Genomic DNA, 23,395 nt, shown 5'->3' on the forward strand with positions numbered 1-23,395 from the left:
TTGACTTACCTTGGTCTATAGGATTCTCATTTACCTATACCTACGTCCCCTCTTGTTTGGACTTAGAAATTTTCAATTGAATACACGTTGACTTGACTTGGTCTATAGGATTCTCATTTACCTATACCAACGTTCCCTCTTGTTTGGACTTAGAAATTTTCAATTGAATACACGTTGACTTGACTTGGTCTATAGGATTCTCATTTACCTATACCAACGTTCCCTCTTGTTTGGACTTAGAAATTTTCAATTGAATACACGTTGACTTGACTTGGTCTATAGGATTCTCATTTACCTATACCAACGTCCCTTCTTGTTTGGACTTAGAAATTTTCAATTGAATACACGTTGACTTGACTTGGTCTATAGGATTCTCATTTACCTATACCAACGTTCCCTCTTGTTTGGACTTAGAAATTTTCAATTGAATACACGTTGACTTGACTTGGTCTATAGGATTCTCATTTACCTATACCAACGTTCCCTCTTGTTTGGACTTAGAAATTTTCAATTGAATACACGTTGACTTGACTTGGTCTATAGGATTCTCATTTACCTATACCAACGTTCCCTCTTGTTTGGACTTAGAAATTTTCAATTGAATACACGTTGACTTGACTTGGTCTATAGGATTCTCATTTACCTAAACCTACGTCCCCTCTTGTTTGGACTTAGAAATTTTCAATTGAATACACGTTGACTTGACTTGGTCTATAGGATTCTCATTTACCTATACCAACGTTCCCTCTTGTTTGGACTTAGAAATTTTCAATTGAATACACGTTGACTTGACTTGGTCTATAGGATTCTCATTTACCTATACCAACGTCCCTTCTTGTTTGGACTTAGAAATTTTCAATTGAATACACGTTGACTTGACTTGGTCTATAGGATTCTCATTTACCTATACCAACGTTCCCTCTTGTTTGGACTTAGAAATTTTCAATTGAATACACGTTGACTTGACTTGGTCTATAGGATTCTCATTTACCTATACCAACGTTCCCTCTTGTTTGGACTTAGAAATTTTCAATTGAATACACGTTGACTTGACTTGGTCTATAGGATTCTCATTTACCTATACCAACGTTCCCTCTTGTTTGGACTTAGAAATTTTCAATTGAATACACGTTGACTTGACTTGGTCTATAGGATTCTCATTTACCTATACCAACGTCCCTTCTTGTTTGGACTTAGAAATTTTCAATTGAATACACGTTGACTTGACTTGGTCAATAGGATTCTCATTTACCTATACCTACGTTCCCTCTTGTTTGGACTTAGAAATTTTCAATTGAATACACGTTGACTTGACTTGGTCTATAGGATTCTCATTTACCTATACCTACGTCCCCTCTTGTTTGGACTTAGAAATTTTCAATTGAATACACGTTGACTTGACTTGGTCTATAGGATTCTCATTTACCTATACCTACGTTCCCTCTTGTTTGGACTTAGAAATTTTCAATTGAATACACGTTGACTTGACTTGGTCTATAGGATTCTCATTTACCTATATCCACATCCCCTCTTGTTTGGACTTAGAAATTTTCAATTGAATACACGTTGACTTGACTTGGTCTATAGGATTCTCATTTACCTATACCTACGTCCCCTCTTGTTTGGACTTAGAAATTTTCAATTGAATACACGTTGACTTACCTTGGTCTATAGGATTCTCATTTACCTATACCTACGTCCCCTCTTGTTTAGACTTAGAAATTTTCAATTGAATACACGTTGACTTGACTTGGTCTATAGGATTCTCATTTACCTATACCAACGTTCCCTCTTGTTTGGACTTAGAAATTTTCAATTGAATACACGTTGAGATGACTTGGTCTATAGGATTCTCATTTACCTATACCAACGTTCCCTCTTGTTTGGACTTAGAAATTTTCAATTGAATACACGTTGACTTGACTTGGTCTATAGGATTCTCATTTACCTATACCAACGTCCCTTCTTGTTTGGACTTAGAAATTTTCAATTGAATACACGTTGACTTGACTTGGTCTATAGGATTCTCATTTACCTATACCAACGTTCCCTCTTGTTTGGACTTAGAAATTTTCAATTGAATACACGTTGACTTGACTTGGTCTATAGGATTCTCATTTACCTATACCAACGTCCCTTCTTGTTTGGACTTAGAAATTTTCAATTGAATACACGTTGACTTACCTTGGTCTATAGGATTCTCATTTACCTATACCTACGTCCCTTCTTGTTTGGACTTAGAAATTTTCAATTGAATACACGTTGACTTGACTTGGTCTATAGGATTCTCATTTACCTATACCAACGTTCCCTCTTGTTTAGACTTAGAAATTTTCAATTGAATACACGTTGACTTACCTTGGTCTATAGGATTCTCATTTACCTATACCTACGTCCCCTCTTGTTTAGACTTAGAAATTTTCAATTGAATACACGTTGACTTGACTTGGTCTATAGGATTCTCATTTACCTATACCAACGTTCCCTCTTGTTTGGACTTAGAAATTTTCAATTGAATACACGTTGAGATGACTTGGTCTATAGGATTCTCATTTACCTATACCTACGTCCCCTCTTGTTTGGACTTAGAAATTTTCAATTGAATACACGTTGACTTGACTTGGTCTATAGGATTCTCATTTACCTATACCAACGTTCCCTCTTGTTTGGACTTAGAAATTTTCAATTGAATACACGTTGACTTGACTTGGTCTATAGGATTCTCATTTACCTATACCAACGTTCCCTCTTGTTTGGACTTAGAAATTTTCAATTGAATACACGTTGACTTGACTTGGTCTATAGGATTCTCATTTACCTATACCAACGTCCCTTCTTGTTTGGACTTAGAAATTTTCAATTGAATACACGTTGACTTGACTTGGTCTATAGGATTCTCATTTACCTATACCAACGTTCCCTCTTGTTTGGACTTAGAAATTTTCAATTGAATACACGTTGACTTGACTTGGTCTATAGGATTCTCATTTACCTATACCTACGTCCCCTCTTGTTTGGACTTAGAAATTTTCAATTGAATACACGTTGACTTGACTTGGTCTATAGGATTCTCATTTACCTATACCAACGTTCCCTCTTGTTTGGACTTAGAAATTTTCAATTGAATACACGTTGACTTGACTTGGTCTATAGGATTCTCATTTACCTATACCAACGTTCCCTCTTGTTTGGACTTAGAAATTTTCAATTGAATACACGTTGACTTGACTTGGTCTATAGGATTCTCATTTACCTATACCAACGTCCCTTCTTGTTTGGACTTAGAAATTTTCAATTGAATACACGTTGACTTGACTTGGTCTATAGGATTCTCATTTACCTATACCAACGTTCCCTCTTGTTTGGACTTAGAAATTTTCAATTGAATACACGTTGACTTGACTTGGTCTATAGGATTCTCATTTACCTATACCAACGTTCCCTCTTGTTTGGACTTAGAAATTTTCAATTGAATACACGTTGACTTGACTTGGTCTATAGGATTCTCATTTACCTATACCAACGTTCCCTCTTGTTTGGACTTAGAAATTTTCAATTGAATACACGTTGACTTGACTTGGTCTATAGGATTCTCATTTACCTAAACCTACGTCCCCTCTTGTTTGGACTTAGAAATTTTCAATTGAATACACGTTGACTTGACTTGGTCTATAGGATTCTCATTTACCTATACCAACGTTCCCTCTTGTTTGGACTTAGAAATTTTCAATTGAATACACGTTGACTTGACTTGGTCTATAGGATTCTCATTTACCTATACCAACGTCCCTTCTTGTTTGGACTTAGAAATTTTCAATTGAATACACGTTGACTTGACTTGGTCTATAGGATTCTCATTTACCTATACCAACGTTCCCTCTTGTTTGGACTTAGAAATTTTCAATTGAATACACGTTGACTTGACTTGGTCTATAGGATTCTCATTTACCTATACCAACGTTCCCTCTTGTTTGGACTTAGAAATTTTCAATTGAATACACGTTGACTTGACTTGGTCTATAGGATTCTCATTTACCTATACCAACGTTCCCTCTTGTTTGGACTTAGAAATTTTCAATTGAATACACGTTGACTTGACTTGGTCTATAGGATTCTCATTTACCTATACCAACGTCCCTTCTTGTTTGGACTTAGAAATTTTCAATTGAATACACGTTGACTTGACTTGGTCAATAGGATTCTCATTTACCTATACCTACGTTCCCTCTTGTTTGGACTTAGAAATTTTCAATTGAATACACGTTGACTTGACTTGGTCTATAGGATTCTCATTTACCTATACCTACGTCCCCTCTTGTTTGGACTTAGAAATTTTCAATTGAATACACGTTGACTTGACTTGGTCTATAGGATTCTCATTTACCTATACCTACGTTCCCTCTTGTTTGGACTTAGAAATTTTCAATTGAATACACGTTGACTTGACTTGGTCTATAGGATTCTCATTTACCTATACCTACGTCCCCTCTTGTTTGGACTTAGAAATTTTCAATTGAATACACGTTGACTTACCTTGGTCTATAGGATTCTCATTTACCTATACCTACGTTCCCTCTTGTTTGGACTTAGAAATTTTCAATTGAATACACGTTGACTTGACTTGGTCTATAGGATTCTCATTTACCTATACCAACGTCCCCTCTTGTTTGGACTTAGAAATTTTCAATTGAATACACGTTGACTTGCCTTGGTCTATAGGATTCTCATTTACCTATACCAACGTCCCCTCTTGTTTGGACTTAGAAATTTTCAATTGAATACACGTTGACTTGCCTTGGTCTATAGGATTCTCATTTACCTATACCAACGTCCCCTCTTGTTTGGACTTAGAAATTTTCAATTGAATACACGTTGACTTGCCTTGGTCTATAGGATTCTCATTTACCTATACCAACGTCCCCTCTTGTTTGGACTTAGACATTTTCAATTGAATACACGTTGACTTGACTTGGTCTATAGGATTCTCATTTACCTATACCTACGTTCCCTCTTGTTTGGACTTAGACATTTTCAATTGAATACACGTTGATATGACTTGGTCTATAGGATTCTCATTTACCTATACCTACGTTCCCTCTTGTTTGGACTTAGAAATTTTCAATTGAATACACGTTGACTTGCCTTGGTCTATAGGATTCTCATTTACCTATACCTACGTCCCCTCTTGTTTGGACTTAGAAATTTTCAATTGAATACACGTTGAGATGACTTGGTCTGTAGGATTCTCATCTACCTATACCTACGTCCCCTCTTGTTTGGACTTAGAAATTTTCAATTGAATACACGTTGACTTGACTTGGTCTATAGGATTCTCACCTACCTATACCAACGTCCCCTCCTGTTTGGACTTAGACATTTTCAATTGAATACACGTTGATATGACTTGGTCTATAGGATTCTCATTTACCTATACCTACATTCCCTCTTGTTTGGACTTAGAAATTTTCAATTGAATACACGTTGAGATGACTTGGTCTATAGGATTCTCATTTACCTATACCTACGTCCCCTCTTGTTTGGACTTAGAAATTTTCAATTGAATACACGTTGACTTGACTTGGTCTATAGGATTCTCATTTACCTATACCTACGTCCCCTCTTGTTTAGACTTAGAAATTTTCAATTGAATGCACGTTGACTTGCCTTGGTCTATAGGATTCTCATTTACCTATACCAACGTCCCCTCTTGTTTGGACTTAGAAATTTTCAATTGAATACACGTTGACTTGACTTGGTCTATAGGATTCTCATTTACCTATACCAACGTCCCCTCTTGTTTGGACTTAGAAATTTTCAATTGAATACACGTTGACTTGACTTGGTCTATAGGATTCTCATTTACCTATACCAACGTCCCCTCTTGTTTGGACTTAGAAATTTTCAATTGAATGCACGTTGACTTGCCTTGGTCTATAGGATTCTCACCTACCTATACCAACGTCCCCTCTTGTTTGGACTTAGAAATTTTCAATTGAATACCCGTTGAGATGACTTGGTCTATAGGATTCTCATTTACCTATACCTACATTCCCTCTTGTTTGGACTTAGAAATTTTCAATTGAATACACGTTGAGATGACTTGGTCTATAGGATTCTCATTTACCTATACCTACGTCCCCTCTTGTTTGGACTTAGAAATTTTCAATTGAATACACGTTGACTTGACTTGGTCTATAGGATTCTCATTTACCTATACCAACGTCCCCTCTTGTTTGGACTTAGAAATTTTCAATTGAATACACGTTGACTTGCATTGGTCTATAGGATTCTCATTTACCTATACCAACGTCCCCTCTTGTTTGGACTTAGAAATTTTCAATTGAATACACGTTGACTTGCCTTGGTCTATAGGATTCTCATTTACCTATACCAACGTCCCCTCTTGTTTGGACTTAGAAATTTTCAATTGAATACACGTTGACTTGACTTGGTCTATAGGATTCTCATTTACCTATACCAACGTCCCCTCTTGTTTGGACTTAGAAATTTTCAATTGAATACACGTTGACTTGCCTTGGTCTATAGGATTCTCATTTACCTATACCTACGTTCCCTCTTGTTTGGACTTAGAAATTTTCAATTGAATGCACGTTGACTTGCCTTGGTCTATAGGATTCTCATTTACCTATACCAACGTCCCCTCTTGTTTGGACTTAGAAATTTTCAATTGAATACACGTTGACTTGCCTTGGTCTATAGGATTCTCATTTACCTATACCAACGTCCCCTCTTGTTTGGACTTAGAAATTTTCAATTGAATGCACGTTGACTTGCCTTGGTCTATAGGATTCTCATTTACCTATACCAACGTCCCCTCTTGTTTGGACTTAGAAATTTTCAATTGAATACACGTTGACTTGACTTGGTCTATAGGATTCTCATTTACCTATACCAACATCCCCTCTTGTTTGGACTTAGAAATTTTCAATTGAATACACGTTGACTTGACTTGGTCTATAGGATTCTCATTTACCTAAACCTACGTCCCCTCTTGTTTGGACTTAGAAATTTTCAATTGAATACACGTTGACTTGACTTGGTCTATAGGATTCTCATTTACCTAAACCTACGTCCCCTCTTGTTTGGACTTAGAAATTTTCAATTGAATACACGTTGAGATGACTTGGTCTGTAGGATTCTCATCTACCTATACCAACGTCCCCTCTTGTTTGGACTTAGAAATTTTCAATTGAATACACGTTGACTTGACTTGGTCTATAGGATTCTCATCTACCTATACCTACGTCCCCTCTTGTTTGGACTTAGAAATTTCAATTGAATACACGCTGGTATTATTTTAAATTAAGGCCCGTCTCACGTCCATATATAAGAAAATAATTTTTTTGTAGATTTAGGTGTGCTAAAACCGAATCTTAAAACCGTTTCCGTCGCAAAAAAATGATTTTCATGATATGAAGAAATTAGTTTTTCGAAAAGTAGTTGATCAGTTTCCATGTAAATTTAACTTAAAATGAGCACCCACTTTCTGGCCACCTTATAGATTTCCCCCACTCTATATCTGTGCCTAAATCAAAACGCAGATTCCATGAACAAAGCTTCTTTCTTAGAACTGCACGCCTGTGGAACTCTGTTCCGTCTGCCTGCTTCCCTCCGGACTACAACTTGGATGTCTTCAAGTCCAATGTTAACAAATTCCTAATGAACCGCCCCCTTAAGTAAACATTTCAGCAAATCTCCTCACTAACGTAATGTACTTGCAATAACCCTTATCCCTGAGTGGCTTCCGGGCCTTTATAAGTGGTGATCACTGTGTAAAAAAAAAAAAAAAAAAAAAAAAAAAGGTCGGTGTTTGGTCCGTCCTCTCTGCTTCTGTTGTCGTAAATCAAAGGATTCTTCAGCACTGATCAGGAGTACTGGTTAGATATTATGAAACAATGGCATAAACATTTCATAGATCAATTCTTCAGAAGTAGATGAATCTGTCATTGATGGCCACAAAAAGATCATGGAATTGGATGATTTGTCGACAAGAAAAGAAAAAGATCTTATATTGACCAGATCAACCCAGGCAAAGCACCTGGTTTGCAGAAGGAGAGAACATAAAATCAGCTCGTATTATTTAGATTCATCTTGAGTGTGATTTTCACGTTTCAGTCGATGTAACCTCCGACCTTCTTTAGGTGTATCTTGTCAAACTCGGGAATGTTTCTGGCGAACTCAGGAATTTGGACATAATTTCAAGTGGAACCCTTTATTTACTTCATAGGGGTAGCATGTTCTTGTTCCATCAGCCATGACTGGATAGTAACTCGCTATTAGGACCTCTATCCAGTCAAGAAAAAAAGTGTCCTCCAGATCTAAAATGCACAAATGCTCAACAATTATCGAAAAATAAAAACTATCTAGAAGATTCAGCAAACATGACAGCTGAAAGCCGACTCCAAATTTGCGACCCACATAAAACCATGCTGGGTGTATTAATGTCTCATGATGACGTGTTGCACTTGAAAATTTGGAGAGAAAGTGGTCTGGTATTGGCAGGTAAATGTCTTTATAGTGCCTGCCTGCTTCTTCGGGACTGATCACCGTATTCGAGCGCGACGGAGTGTAAACATAGTTCCTTTGCTTTTATGCATGCGTGTGGTCACATTCACAACGTCGTGTTCCTACGCGTTTTTAATAAGGCAGAGATGTTTCAAAGTGGTGATCGCTGGAAATGTTCCTGCCTGTTAAAAAAATTTAAAAAACAAAGATTGTGATTTTTTTTTTTTACCCCTGCAATGGCATTAGCCAGTAACGTCTTTCCGCAGCCTGGAGGTCCATGGAGTAAAAGACCTCGTGGAGGAGTGACACCCAGCTGACGATGGATCTCTGGATGTTTCATGTGGACCAGAATTTTGCATATATCCTAGAAAGATGAAAATAACAAAAAAAAAAAAAAAATATCTTATTATATTTAGTTGTACAGGTCCGATGTTACCTGGGAACAAGTTGTGTTACAAATAAAACGTTTAAAAGAGAAAAGGGCATCCACCACTAGATTACGAAGTCTGTTTTAAACTCTGTCAAGGCATAATAAGGTCTTTCTAGCATCTCCTGCCTCCTCCCTTGAGGCTTGCATTTACTAATATCCGCGGGCTTAGAACTAACTTAGATGATGTTGAGTCATTTCTCCTTGTAAACACCCCGGATATCTTAGCATTAAGTGAAACTAACCTTCACTCCTCCATTCCCTCTAACCACTTTAACATGCCTAGTTATCTCCCACTCTACCGTAAGGATTCGGACAGACATATGCATGGACTTGGAGTCTATATTCGTAACACCCTCCCCCTGACTAGAGAAATAAAACTAGAATCAGAGGACCAGGCCTTTATGTGCTTCAGACTAAATATGCAACACAATATTAGCTACTTGTATTTTCTCTACCGCTCTCCCTCAAACCAAGACTGTACCCTAATAAACAAAGTCTCAGACAGCATAGATATAGCACTCTCCCTCGATACTAGCGCACAAATACATGTATTTGGTGACTTCAATGTCCACCACAGTAACTGGCTAGGATTCTCTAATCACACAGATGTAGCTGGTAGCGCAACACATAGCTTCTCTTTATCCCATTCCCTATCTCAGTTGGTTACATTTCCAACACGTTTCCCAGGCCAGCACGATCAACATGCCTCACTTCTAGATCTCTTTCTGACAACGGTTCCCAATGACTGTATAACAAATGCCCACAGCCCACTCAGAAATGCTGATCACGCTGTGATAATGGTAAAAATCAGCCTAAATTCTCGCCCTAAAACTGAAGACCCACTACTCAAAACAACGAGGTATTACAAAAAGGCTGATTGGGAAGCCATCAGGGAGCTCATCAGAGATGCCCCATGGCAAAATATCTTTACTCTTCCAGCGAAACAGTGTGCAAATGAGACCACTGAATGGTTCAAAACTGCTATTGAAACACATGTTCCCGCACGGAAATTCTATAGCAAGCCCCACTCTCCCCAATGGTTTACTTCTGCTTGTGCAGCTGCCATATGTCAAAGGCAGCATGCGTTCCGCAGATTCAACTGACATAAGTCCAGCTCAAACAAACAGAAGTTTATAGAAGCTAGAAATAATTGTAAGAGAATGATAGAGACAGCTAAGACAGATTACTCTGAAACCACCAGAAAGCGCATCGTTAAGCGTAGTTAATAATGGGCAGTCAACTATTCCCCCATTAACAAACAATCATGAGGTTGCTTGCACGGCAACTGACAAGGCTAATCTGCTTGCCAGTCGGTTTGCCTCAAACTCCACACTGAACTCGGTACACCACTCACTCCCTGATTTTCCTCTGCGAACAGACGCCACACTAGACGATTTGAAAATCACCCCTTCTCAGGTACATGCTATTATAAAAAACCTAGACACCTCAAAAGCATGTGGACCAGATCTCATCCCGGCTGTGCTATTAAAAAAATGCTCTGCCGTGGTTGCTCCAGTTCTCTCCAAACTTTACAATAAATGCCTTAACGAATCTTGTTTTCCCGACTGCTGGAAAACTGCCTCTGTAGTACCAGTCTTCAAGAATTCTGGTGAAAGAACTGACCCACTAAATTATCGCCCCATTAGCCTCCTCCCGCTTTTCGCCAAAATATTTGAGTCCTTAGTTAATCAAGCCCTAGTCCAGCACCTAACAGCTGCTAAACTCCTGACTGACAAACAATATGGATTCAGGCAAGCCCGTTCAACAGCAGATATCTTAACTGTAGTTTCTGAACGTATATACCGTTCATTGGATAAAACAGGGGAGGGTAGAGCGGTAGCCCTCGATATATCTAAGGCTTTTGACAGGGTATGGCACGATGGTCTCCTAAGGAAAATTAGATCATATGGAATCACTGGAAGAATTCATAAAGTAATTAAATCCTTAAGTAATAGAAAAATCAAAGTTGTCCTCGACGGTCGTACATCCAAACAATATGACATAAATGCGGGAGTACCTCAGGAGTCTATCCTTGGACCTCTATTATTCCTGATATTCATAAATGACCTCCCTGATAAAATTGTTTTGGAGATGGGTATATTTGCCGATGACACCACTCTCTATAACAAATGAACACATATCCAAGGAAATGGCAGAAACACTAGAGGATGACCTCCAATCCGTAGTGGAATGGGGACAAAAATGGTCGGTCACATTCAATGCTGCTAAGACTAAGCTTGTTTCCTTCAATAACTACAAGAAACCTTCTCTACCACCAATAGCAATGGCCAAGAACACATTGCCTGAAAGTACTTCTTTTAAACTCCTCGGCCTAACGTTTACAGGGAATATGAACTGGAATAGATACATTGAGAGCATTGCCAAGGCTGCTGCAAGGAAGGTTGGCTCCCTCTACCGTGCTAGAAAACTACTTATGCCTGACAGTATCCTATACCTCTATAAGGCAACCATTCGCCCATGTATGGAGTACTGTTGTCACATCTGGGCTGGTGCATCTGCTGCTTGTCTCTCGCTCCTGGACAGGGTTCAAAAGAGAGTCGCCAACCTGATAGGTCCTAAACTGTCATCTAGGCTTCAGCCTCTGTCCCATCGACAAACTGTGGCATCCCTCTGCCTGTTCTACAAATACTTTAATGGTGAATGCTCTGACGAACTGCAAACACTTGTACCTCCCCGACGTAACTACCCCCGACAAACCCGACAAGCTACTAGGTCTCATCCCTTTACAGTAGAGATCCCTAGGTGCAAGAAAGCCTTTTACTCCAATAGTTTCTTCCCCAGAACTGCTGGTCTTTGGAACTCCCTTCCGGGATTCTGCTTTTCCAACTGCAATGATATGCAGAAGTTCAAGTGTAATGTTAACAAACATCTTTCTACTCTTCTCCCTTCATAATGACCCAGCTAATTAAGTCCCTAATAGTAGCCCCCTGCTTCAAAGTGGCACTGTGCCTTGTTTGGAGTGAAAATTGAATAAAAAAAAAAAAAAAAAAAAAAAAAAAAAGATGTTGCAATAATACTCCATCGTTGGCCGTACCTGGCTTTTATATAGGTAGAGAATTGCATCAGGAGTGAGATATCTACTAGAGCGGTAGAAGGATCCTACCATTTTTCCAGTGGCCTTGGCAATGGATTTGATGCATGTGTTCCATTTCAGATCAGGAGTAAAGGTCAAGCCTAGAAGTTTGTTAAAACATGGAGCCTCCCCAAGACGAGAGCCATTCATTTCAATTGATGCCAGATAGGGATCAGAGTGTTGATGATGTAAAGATAGAAGTTTGGTTTTAGATGTATTAAAAGTAACCAGCCACCGCTTTCCCCATTGTACCATTTGCTCAAGATCAAAGGAGAAAAAGTCAGATATATATATAAGCAGCTAGAAAGATGGAAATAAGTAAAATAATTACGTACCAATAAACACTGTTCATTACCTCCAACATCAGCAAAAGTTGTACTTGAAATCTGAAATCCAAACTCTAAAAAAAGACAAAAATAACATAAATTAAAACTCAATAATAAAGTAGAGATATTTCCGATAGTGTTCAATACTAAAATTCTTATTAGTAGAGCAAATATTTTATCATGTAATTTACACAAGCCAAATCTATATATCTATAAAAGTGAACGTGTCTGTGTACATTTCCCTACGCAATAACTCTGTCAATTTTTAGTCTACAGACTCGAAATTTGATATACAGGGTACTGAGATTTGGGAAAATCTATGTGATTGGTTTTGGGCCAGAAATTAAGCTGTTAAGGGGGTCAAAGTTCAACAATTTGACTGTTGACAACCCTACCAAACTCCTTCGACAATTTGGGGTCTACACACTTGAAATTTTAGATATAGGCTTGTATCTGGAGTTGGGTGCTTTCTGGAGCGATAAAATGATCCAATCATTTGTTCAACGACCTTAGCAATAGACTGGATATAAGTGTACCGTTTTAAGATGCAAATTGAAAGTTACTCTAAAGAGTTTTATTAAGAGTTAATCTTAAAACCTACCTTTGCTTTGTGTATTTTTATCTGGTTGTTCTTGCCGTGAACGTTCTGACAATCTCGGTCTTTTTGATGATGGAATATCTGCATCCTAAAAAAATAAATAAGCAGTATTAGTGGCTTTGTTTTTAATTGGAATTCACCACTTGTCTCTAACCTGAAGGATAAGAATTAACAAGCTGAGCATGTGGGGTCCCCCTTTCACAAGTGAAAAATTTACTTTTACCATGACTAATGTTTGTGTAAAATTTTTAAAAAATCCAAGTTGTGATCATTAAGTGCAAACGGATCAATTAAGAAAGATGGATAAATTAAGACCTGGCCAGAGATAGGTTATTTTCAAAGTTAATTTCTAAAAGTCGTCCGATACATACCAGCAACAACTGTCACTGATGCTGTTGTTAAGAAACTTGAATCTGAATGTAGTGTTAAACAGATAGATTCCCAGAGTTTGACAAAAAGATTCCCAGAGTTTGACAGAAAGATTCCCAAAGTTCGATAGAAAGATTCCCAGGGTTCGACAAAAAGATTACAGAATCCGACAAGACATACGTGAAGGTTAGAGATTATATAAACCATAACATTCAAGATGAGAACAGCAGTCCAAAGAATCCAAATAATATAAAAAACAAATCCTCATCTCAAAAATTCAGAAACAGAAGCAAAATCCTCAAATATTTTCAATACTTATCAATCATAATAATTTGCATGAAAGCGACACGTGCAAAATTACGATTAGTGAGATATCGACGGTAGGGGGATGAGGTCAAAGGAACTCAACAATCATGACATGAATGTATACGAAACTATAAGATCAAAGTAATAGAAATCCGAACATTATACCAACCTTGGACGCCTTCACGGCAGAGACAACGTCTGATGTCGCATTCTTTCTCCTCTCATTCGGTTGAGTTGGGGTTACATCATGAGCTGAGAACCTTTTGGAATCGTAAGCTTTCAGTCGATTTCCATCCACCATTTTGTTTTTGGTCAAATTTACATCATCTGCCAAATAAGAACGATTAGTATTGGATTTTTTGTTGTTAGAAGCCATATGTATGGGAGAGTGGTTCATTATGTAAGGAGTGGAAGAGGCGACTGGTGTGGACAAAGGGGTGAGAGACGGTTTGTGATGAGGGCTGGGTGGATGGGATGGTGTCTTCGAGGAACTAGACATGCCAGTGAGAGCAGAAGGGACCGACAGGGTCGGAGATGGGGCCGGAGACGAAACCCGCTTGCAAGGCGTGGAGGTTGGTAATGTCGGTTTTGAAACGTTTGTTTCATTTGGTACTTCCATGACGTTGCTGGATTTTTCCGTCTTTTTGTTATTCTGGTAGATGGAGGTCATGAAGTTGTTCATTGCGTTTGTGTCCTGCGGAAAATACGAAAACGTTAGGAATAGCAAATGAGAAATAAAAAAAAAATTTTAAATTAAAAATAAAAACTCAGGAAAAAATTATTATAGTAAATAATTTATATATATATATATATATATATATTCACAGACATACATATACGTATATATATAGAGAGTAGAACTCCAGAATAAAGCATTAATAAATGGTAAGATGGTGAACATCTTAAAATTTGGAATATAGACTTTTGTCATTTATTTGTTATATGCTCTGTAATTACATTGAGCTTCATAAATTAAAGGATTGGTATATATAAAAGGAGAAATTTCCATATATATATATAATATAATATAAACCTGAACGTCTGTGTTGTGTCTGGTCACGAATAGGCTCCTATATGGTTGACTATTATAGAAAACTGATCACATATAATGATGTATCGAGACACAGGAATGGGTATGTTTGATCTGGCATAATGATGATTCATTAAAATTGTGGGGTCTGCATACGCGCCTGGTCCACAAAGTATGGAAATAAAAAATTTAAAAAGTAAAAAAAAAACGTTTACAAGTGTTTTTGATATAGATGTACATAATAATACTTTGATAAGTATGTTTTAACTTAAATAGGGATGGTATAATAAAATTGTAGGGTCTGCGTTCGCGCCTCGCCTCCATAGAATGGAAATAGGCACAAACTTTAATAAAGACTTTTCATATCTATCTGCGTAAGTATACTTTGATAATTATGTTTCAGTTTGAAGAAATATGGTATAATAAAATTATGGGGTGTTCGTTTGCGCTTGACCTCCATAGAATGGAAATATGTCACAAAGTTTAACAAGGTTTTTTAATATAGATCCACAGAATATTGTGATAAGTGTTTCAGTGTGAACAGGTATGGTATAACAAATTATGGGGTTTATCTATTTTATGTTTACTTTCATCATATTTTGCTTTGGTTTTGATACCCCCAAATTCGAAGCTATCTCATTACAACCCTTCCTTTTGATAACCTATCATACTTTCATAAATCAGAGTCCATTTTCTGTAGGCTGTTTTTGAACCCAGTCAACGACGGGTACTTTTGCTAGTAATATATATATGTGAAAATATGTTTCTTCAATTATACAATGCTGGCTACATGTATGTATGTATGTCTGTGTGTGTGTGTATATATATATATATATATATATATTAAATTGTAATTCAATGAATTTCAAAAAACTCTCATTGAAATGAAATGAAGTGGTTGAGTTTCATATCAAAGAATTTTTATTATTCTAAGCAAGACAAAGAATGTTTTAGAAAGTTTATCTCCTTAACCTATAGGGTTTCGATGTCTACCATCTCATCAGAGGAGTGAAAATATTAGCAAATAGTTATAAAGGTATGCACCCTATTTGCTAAAGTCAGTGAGACATGGAAAGTCAAAGTGAAAATAATATATTTATCAGAAGTTATATATATATATATATATATATATATGTATATATATATAGTAGAACCCCAGAATATGGCATTAATCTGTTCGCGGGTTGGAATCGTAAGGTGAAATCGCCGTATGGTGGAGGCTAAAAAAAAGTACATATCAAAAATTACAACACAAAATACAGTACAATATATAATACACATGTATATAATCAAATAACATTATAAATAACACTGTAAGGCGGGGCAAATACCGTAACTAGGGGCTTGAAAAACATTGTATTCCACATCGTAAACTAAAAAACAACGTATCCTAGGGCCACCGTATCCCGAGGTTCTACTGCATAGACATACACGTAGTCAATAAAGAAATGTTAACGCAAAAAGAAATGTCGATGTTAAAATGTGAATACCTTGTACATGACGTAATCAGCGTTGTCAGAGGAAAAGCTTTTCTCCGTTGTGTCGCTTTCGGCATCGATGCAATCCTCACTGTATCTGGAGAAGGAAGACGGAAAACCAAACATCAGATCAGAATTTCAAGTTCACACATAACTGGATAGATATTTAGATAACGTTTTTTTTCCCCTGATCGTATTGCAGTAACAAAGTGTCGTTATTTGATTGGACAAGCTAGCTAGTTAGTTATGATAGTCCATCCATCTGGGGTCCTGGATATGACCTAAAACTATATCTGATGGTGAGGCCGCCACCTTGCGGGCCTTGGGGAGTGTGGAACCACCCTTTAATTGCCATTGCTCCCAGGTCCACTCTGACCCTGTTAGGGTCCTAACTATGAGTTAAATAGAATCCGACTTAAAAAACAAATATACTCCATTAAATAATCGTTCCTCAAAATAACTAGATTCGGCATTAAATAACCTGAAAAACGTTGATATGCCGTAAAACAAAAACAACCAACCATCCATGTGGATGACGATGTCTCCATTTTTTTTTAAAAATTGACTCTATGTCTCCGTTGATGACTGTGAAGCCCGATGCGTCGTCTACACTGCTTTACACAGATAGAGCACGGGAAGACAGGATTTGAGTTTGGATGATGAGTGGTCGCCGCTCGTTGGTGTCTCAGTCTGCGACGTTCCATAGCTGCTCGCTCAAAAATTTAATGAAAACGTAAACGAATCTCTTAGTAAACGAGAGTTGCCTCCCTCTGCAAAATGACAAATTGCAAGTCCAATGTAAACAAATTGCAAACAGCGCTTTGTTATTTACATACCGTACTTCGGAGTAATTGCACCAAATCCAGGGGTAATTGCACCGACTAAAAAAAAAAGTGCTCTTTATATGCATGCTTGCCAAAAGAGTACTTTTAACTAGTTGGCGCCACTAATCCCGATGTATAAACACTTTTGCAGTTTTAACAAAAGAGCTACAATAATATCAGGGCGTCTCCATTCACGCTGAACATCTACAGAATGCCAACATCAATATATTAGATATGAAGCAGTCCCCTGTGGAATTTCTACAGGTCCCGCTAGTGTTAAAGAGTTATTTTATTAAAATAATCAATAATCAGTAATAATCAATCAATAACCAGTAATACTTACCGGAAACCACTCTTCTTACTAGCAATGTGCTTCTTTTCCAACTGACTCGTAAAATCATCCGCCTCTTCCGAAGATGGTTCATCCTTACAAATGATTTCGTAGGCTACGCAATAGAATTCAAAACAAATTTAAAAAAGTAGATAATTCTATATTCATAAAGTTAGGTAAGTGGTAGATAAATAGAAAAGCTAAAAAATGTTGACACACACACACACACACACACACATATAACAGTGAACTGCACGCAAGAGCATGCAGACACACCCACGCCCGTATATGGAAGAACGGTGATAAACACACAGACCCGTAAAAGTACTCGTAACAAGAAAACGATTAGTAAAGTAAACGATTAAATAATAAACAGGACAGCAAAAGTTTCATGGGCACGAGCTGCTAAAAACAGCCTATCCTGCCTTGACAGAGTACAAAATAGGCTCCGTGGCCTACTGGGTGATGCCCTTTTCTCTTTCTTGCGAGCCTGTCTTTGTGTTATCGTTACTACCATGGCAGGTGCTTGTCTGAGCTCCAATCTTTGGTCCCCCTCCCTCACCCGTCTAGCTGAAACCACTGTCAAAAATTTGCCCCACTCTTTATCTGTGCCAAAATCAAAACGTAGATTCCATAAACAAGGCTTCTTTCTTAGAAGTGCACACCTGTGGAACTCTGTTCCGGTTGCCTGTTTCCCACCTGACTACAACCTGGATGTCTACAAGTCCAATGTTAACAAATTCCTGATGAACTGCCCCCTTAAGTAAGACACTTTATCAGATCTCCAACACTAACGTACTGTACATGCAATAACCCTTATCTCTGAGTGGCTTCCGGGCCTTGATAAGTGGTGACCACCTTGTAAAAAAAAAAAAAAAAAAAAAAGAAAAAGTTGACTTATGCAATTCTTGAGAGTATGTGTTTCGTAACACAAAATCAATCACTTAATTATTATATCAATCAGTGAATCTATTTTGCCCTTAACTCATCAGAAGAAATAGCAACAATTCATCCATGAAAAAAAATCCGAAAATTGGAAAAGAAGCTGTAAATACCTTATAACATGTTTACATTATGTCCTTTTGGAATTACACTGAGCTTCTTAAATAAGGATTAGTATATATTATAAGGAAATAAAGTATATTCTCACAAAAATACACGTGTGTACAGATCACGTTGACACATCGGTTCTTGCCAGATCACCGGAAGGTTAGGTGCTTTAGGTACCGCGCTGAATCGTAGAAATTTCTAGGTTGATATCAATTTTTTTTTTTTGGCTCAATTAACACCCTTACACACACCTCGACTTTCTTTTTCGCCTTCGCGTCACGGGTTCAAGCCTGCCTACCTACCACCACTTTTTATTTTTTTTTTTTGCTCAACACACACCTCAAATTACAAAAAGTGCGTGCAATTCGTATCCTGATGAAAATAAAAAAAATTTAATGATTTACAAAAAATGCAATTCGTATCCTGATAGAAAAAGAAAATGGAAATGTACCACTAACCTCTTTCGACACTTTTCAAGAATGCAGTCCTTTTTTTCCTGTTATAATCTCTGAAAAAAATTAAATGTATAAATAAAAATAAATTAGGTACTTTGCATTTTACGATTTCGCTTGGCCACAAATATTAGAATCAAAACAATAAACGTCGGAAAAATCATAACGACAAATTACCTGTCATCTGGCTGATTTTCGTCTATGGTAGCGAGACAATGACCGTGGCTGATTTAGCGGAAACTAAGGTTTTAACAACGACTAGCGGGTGATCTGTGCGAATAGCAAAGATTGACTTTGAATAGAAAAGTTTGAAAGACGCATGAGGGTCAATGAGGCTGATCGGCAGAAGCTGGAAATCTTTAACAAGAATATCTCTGTCGCATCTTGCTGACCATGTTCCACCTTACCTCGGCTAGGGATGTTTATCCTGTGCCCCCAGAATTAACAGAGATCATACCATTCCTGTAATGATCTGGTTTCTGTTGATTGGAACCTTGAGGAGGCTTAAAGCTACTCAAATTCCAGTGAAGACCAATAGCCGCTGCCAACGAGAAATCGATGGTAAGCAGCTGTTGGGATAATGCAAATTTATTTGCAAATCTTATCAAAAGAGATGGAGAGTGCTGACATGTTGTCACTCAGCTTTCAGGGAACAGCGCAGGCTGTTTTCAAGGAGAAACTATGTGAAGGCTCCTTGTGAGCCAATAATAACGACAACAACACAGGTTCACAATTTTCAATTTCAGATATACGGCCATGATTAAATGGACCCCTTCTATCTTACCTATTTTTACTGACACATGACGTCAGGCTTCGATGAAAATAGAGTACGTCTTTGTTCGGCCGTCTTCCCAGTAGTTACCTACTCCAGAGTGCCTCCCTGCCCCTCCTTTTTGAGAGAGGGTCTGAATTGCCTCCATATTAAACTGATTTATGCTGGGCCCCCAAAACCAACAGAGATTAGACCATTCCTGTAATGATACGGTTCCGGATACGATTTTGCAGTAGAAGTTTAGTTCTGTGCAGTTCTAAGAGGTCCACCCTTCCAAGCTTTGCCTTCTCTCTTTGAGAAACGGCTGGTTTATTGCTAATCACCGAGGCGCTCTTACCGGAGAATCCCGACAGGGCTGTCCAGACTCTTTTTGCAGATCAGAGTGCCCCTCTTCGGGATCACTGACTTCTCAATCCCATTTTCCGACCCTGGTGTCTAAGTTTTTGCAATTGGAGAGGACTAAACGCATTCTTTGCCAACATCTCAATCTTAAATTTCTGTCATGTTAAAGCGACGTCTTCAATGATTAGGCATGCAGCTCGTCACCTAAAAGGAGGCGCTAAAGGAGTTCATGAACAATTTTACATAAGGGAGATAATCAACCAAGCAAAAATAAGCATTTTTTTTTTTTTGCAAGAGATAATTTGAGACGCCAAACCAATCAATGGTACAATGAAACAATTCCAATCAAAAAAAACATCTTGTTCCCACAAGAGTATAGTCCCGGAAATTGCGGAGGTAGTTTTCAAAAAGGAAAAACACTAAGTAAAGATTCAAGGTCTTGGAACACATTCCACATGACCATACCAGCGTAACAGATTCACCCCCACCCCTCCTTTGTTTTTGTTTTTTTTTTTAACTTGGGAGTCATCATTTATGGCCATCTTCAAGTCTAATGCAAACAAGTTCTTGATGAGCCGTTCCACTTAAGTTAACAAATTTAACAAATCTCCACTACTGACGATTACTATGATTCTGATAATGTGCACTCTTTAACCCTTATCCTCGAGTGGCCTCTGGACCTTGATAAGTGGTGACTCCTATGTAAAAAAATAAAAAAAAGGATGAATCTAATACGCTGGTATGGTAAAAAAATTTAAAAAAATTCAAGTTTGATTTTCGCTTACCCATATGACGACTGCAGATCTCTGGCCATCGTGCCAACACTAAAACTTTTGCTTCTTCCATGACTAGACAAATACTGTCGAAACAAAAGAAACAGAAATCATTATCATATTCAGGGCTTTACATTTACTAGTGGTGGCCATAAAGTGAGTGATCATTATACGTTAAATTATTATAGAAAAGTGATCCCTCACTTTCTTTAAACTAACATTTCTTCATATCTTGGAAACTACTCGTTTGCTGGAATTTTAAACGTTATTTTCATTTTCAACATCCTCAAAAACTTATAAATGTCTTAATTTTCCAAGTTTTTTTTTCTATAGTGTGAAAAGTCGATTGTCTGCCCCTTGCTGATCTTATATTCCAAACATTCCCAATAGGTGTCGCTAGCAGTGTATCATTCAAAAACAAGATGGAGTGAAGTTTTTCTTCGATAAAATGTTGCATAATATTTGATTTTCTTAAATTAAAAAAATACTTGATCGATTTACGTGATTTTTGGAATATGACATCTTCATGCAGTGACAAGTACGTACATTATAAAGATTTTTTTTCAGATTTTTATAGTAAAAAAGATTACTTGTGGATCATTTATAGACTTGCACCGAAAAACGCAATTTTACCCAATTTTTTTTTAATTGCTTAGAACTATAAATAACTTTCTACTCATTGATTTTTCGTCATTTTTGGATTATTACTATTTTCGCCGAAAATTTTTCGCCATGACAATTAAGTACGTAATATTGTTTTTGGTAAATATCCAGATACGCTACAACAGAACACCGCGCTCGTAACGTAAACGGAAGCTACAAAATAGTGGAAAGTAGTTCGTGGGTTCAGGGGTTAATACCATGCAAACGGTAAATTTGCCCCAAGTTTGACTATCAGATTCGTTGTCAGCGACCTCAATTACCTATATAAAAACAAATTAGAGTGGTCTGTGTTCTGTTGTAGCGTATCTGTATATTTACCTCGTTTTTGCTTAAAACAATTACATAAAAAAAACTTGATCTGTCGACTCTTAATAAGCATTATCAGCCTTATGTTCAATAACAATTTAGTAGTAAAATCATAAATTTGGATTTTCTTAGTTTAAAAAAACTAATGGATCGGTTTAAGTGATTTTTGGAATATGACATCTTCGTTCTGTATAGACTTTCGGTGCTTCTACAGAATTGGCACGAGATTTTGTAGTCGATAAAGTGAGTTTTCAGATTTAAAAAAAAAAACAATGGTCTCAACTGATTTTCTTGTCAATTCTAATAAGTTACAATGGTACCACCTTCCAAATTATACAGTCGAAATTACCTGAATATTACTGAATTATTAAAAAAAAAACTTTAATCGTGTTAGCAGGAGAAAAATTGCTGCTATCTTGTTTAAACAAAACGGAAAATTACCTCCCTTTTGAACTCTCCTGTGTCTTACGATCGTTTTCATCAAAGTCTATTGTTTATTTTCTTTAATAAATAATTTTCTACCTTATCGATTTTCGTAATTTTTGGATATAATCATCTTAAAAATACGAGGAATACGTAGATACGATTCTTTTCATGTGAAATTCAGGATTATGGGTACTAGTGCACTTATTGATCCGTGCTGAAATATTAACGTTATTATTTAAAAAGCCATTCTTAACATGGGGAGGGGAGGGTATTTTGTACCTATTGTATAATTTAACCTTACAATTGAATAAAAAAAAACATATCATAAAACTTTTATTAAAATTGGAAATACGATTTTAAAAAATAGCGCTGATCAATCAGCAAGTGCACTAGTACCGGATTATGATTTTCGAAATTCCGTCCCAATAGTGTTTCCCGATTTTTCCGTGTTTTTTTTTTTTTTTTTTTTTTTAAGTAAGTGTCATTGTGAATATACAAAAAAAAAAACAAAATAAAAGCATCGCGGTTTTATTTTGTTTTTAAGAGCCACTATGCTAGAAAAGAACGAACTCTCATTTATAAATGAATTCATACACAAAAGAAAACATCCTTATTGATAATGTCGAAACATGTGCAAGAGAACACGTGTTCGCATTTTTAGTTGGTGATCGCGAGAAACGATTAGAAATTTAAAAAAATAAAAATGTTTTCTTTTAAAAAAAAAATGGCGTTGTTTACCTGCCGAATCCGTGGAATAAGTTTGGCATCTGCTAAATAAAAAGAATCTTTGCTGGAACCGGATTTCTTTTTTGAACTCATCCTAAATTTGGAAAAGATCGTATAAATTTAGAAAAATAAATAAAATCAAATAGGTTGTTTTAGCAAAATTATCTCCCTTTGACGGTGTTAGCCGAGATTATGTCCCTTATTAAAAATTGTCTTCATCCTATGTGTATTTGTGATTTAAAAAAAAACAAGAGGCAACAATGCCACACTGCCAACACTCTACATTCTACAATCAAGAACATCTCAACTGCAAAATACGACGCACAGCTGATACAACTCTTCACTCCTTCTGTCTGTATGAGATCTTACAGGCTGCCGAAAGAACAGGTTTATCACGAATTAATATTTGTTTTTTAATTCGTTAACTAACTTACACACAACTCAAGTAGATGTTGCTCATACAAGTCGATGATACGTCCTTGACAATTAGTTTGACCATATTGGTGGCCTTTTATCTATCAGGCTGTGATATTTGCTATGTTTAGAATGTCCACCCTTCCAGGTCTTGGCTTC

The 23,395-nt window shown here is 37.0% G+C and overlaps 1 protein-coding gene across 1 annotated transcript in view; it reads right to left on the minus strand.

Moving 5' to 3' along the window:
- Positions 1–8,217: 8,217 nt before the first annotated feature.
- LOC145270060 (nuclear valosin-containing protein-like) overlaps positions 8,218–23,395 on the minus strand; it is a 32,179-nt gene continuing 17,001 nt past the window's right edge. The window contains exons 2-10 of the mRNA XM_080125662.1: positions 22,835–22,916; positions 20,714–20,787; positions 18,821–18,870; positions 17,325–17,427; positions 16,170–16,254; positions 13,819–14,343; positions 12,978–13,062; positions 12,386–12,450; positions 8,218–8,890 (exon numbers count right to left, since the gene is read on the minus strand). Coding sequence (XP_079981788.1) covers positions 8,678–8,890; positions 12,386–12,450; positions 12,978–13,062; positions 13,819–14,343; positions 16,170–16,254; positions 17,325–17,427; positions 18,821–18,870; positions 20,714–20,787; positions 22,835–22,915 — 1,281 coding nt within the window. The 5' untranslated portion in view covers position 22,916 and the 3' untranslated portion in view covers positions 8,218–8,677. The remainder of the gene's footprint in view (positions 8,891–12,385; positions 12,451–12,977; positions 13,063–13,818; positions 14,344–16,169; positions 16,255–17,324; positions 17,428–18,820; positions 18,871–20,713; positions 20,788–22,834; positions 22,917–23,395) is intronic.

The sequence above is a fragment of the Euprymna scolopes genome, chromosome 46 (assembly GCF_053919585.1).
Source record: "Euprymna scolopes isolate OS-2025 chromosome 46, ASM5391958v1, whole genome shotgun sequence".
NCBI classification, from domain to species: domain Eukaryota; kingdom Metazoa; phylum Mollusca; class Cephalopoda; order Sepiida; family Sepiolidae; genus Euprymna; species Euprymna scolopes.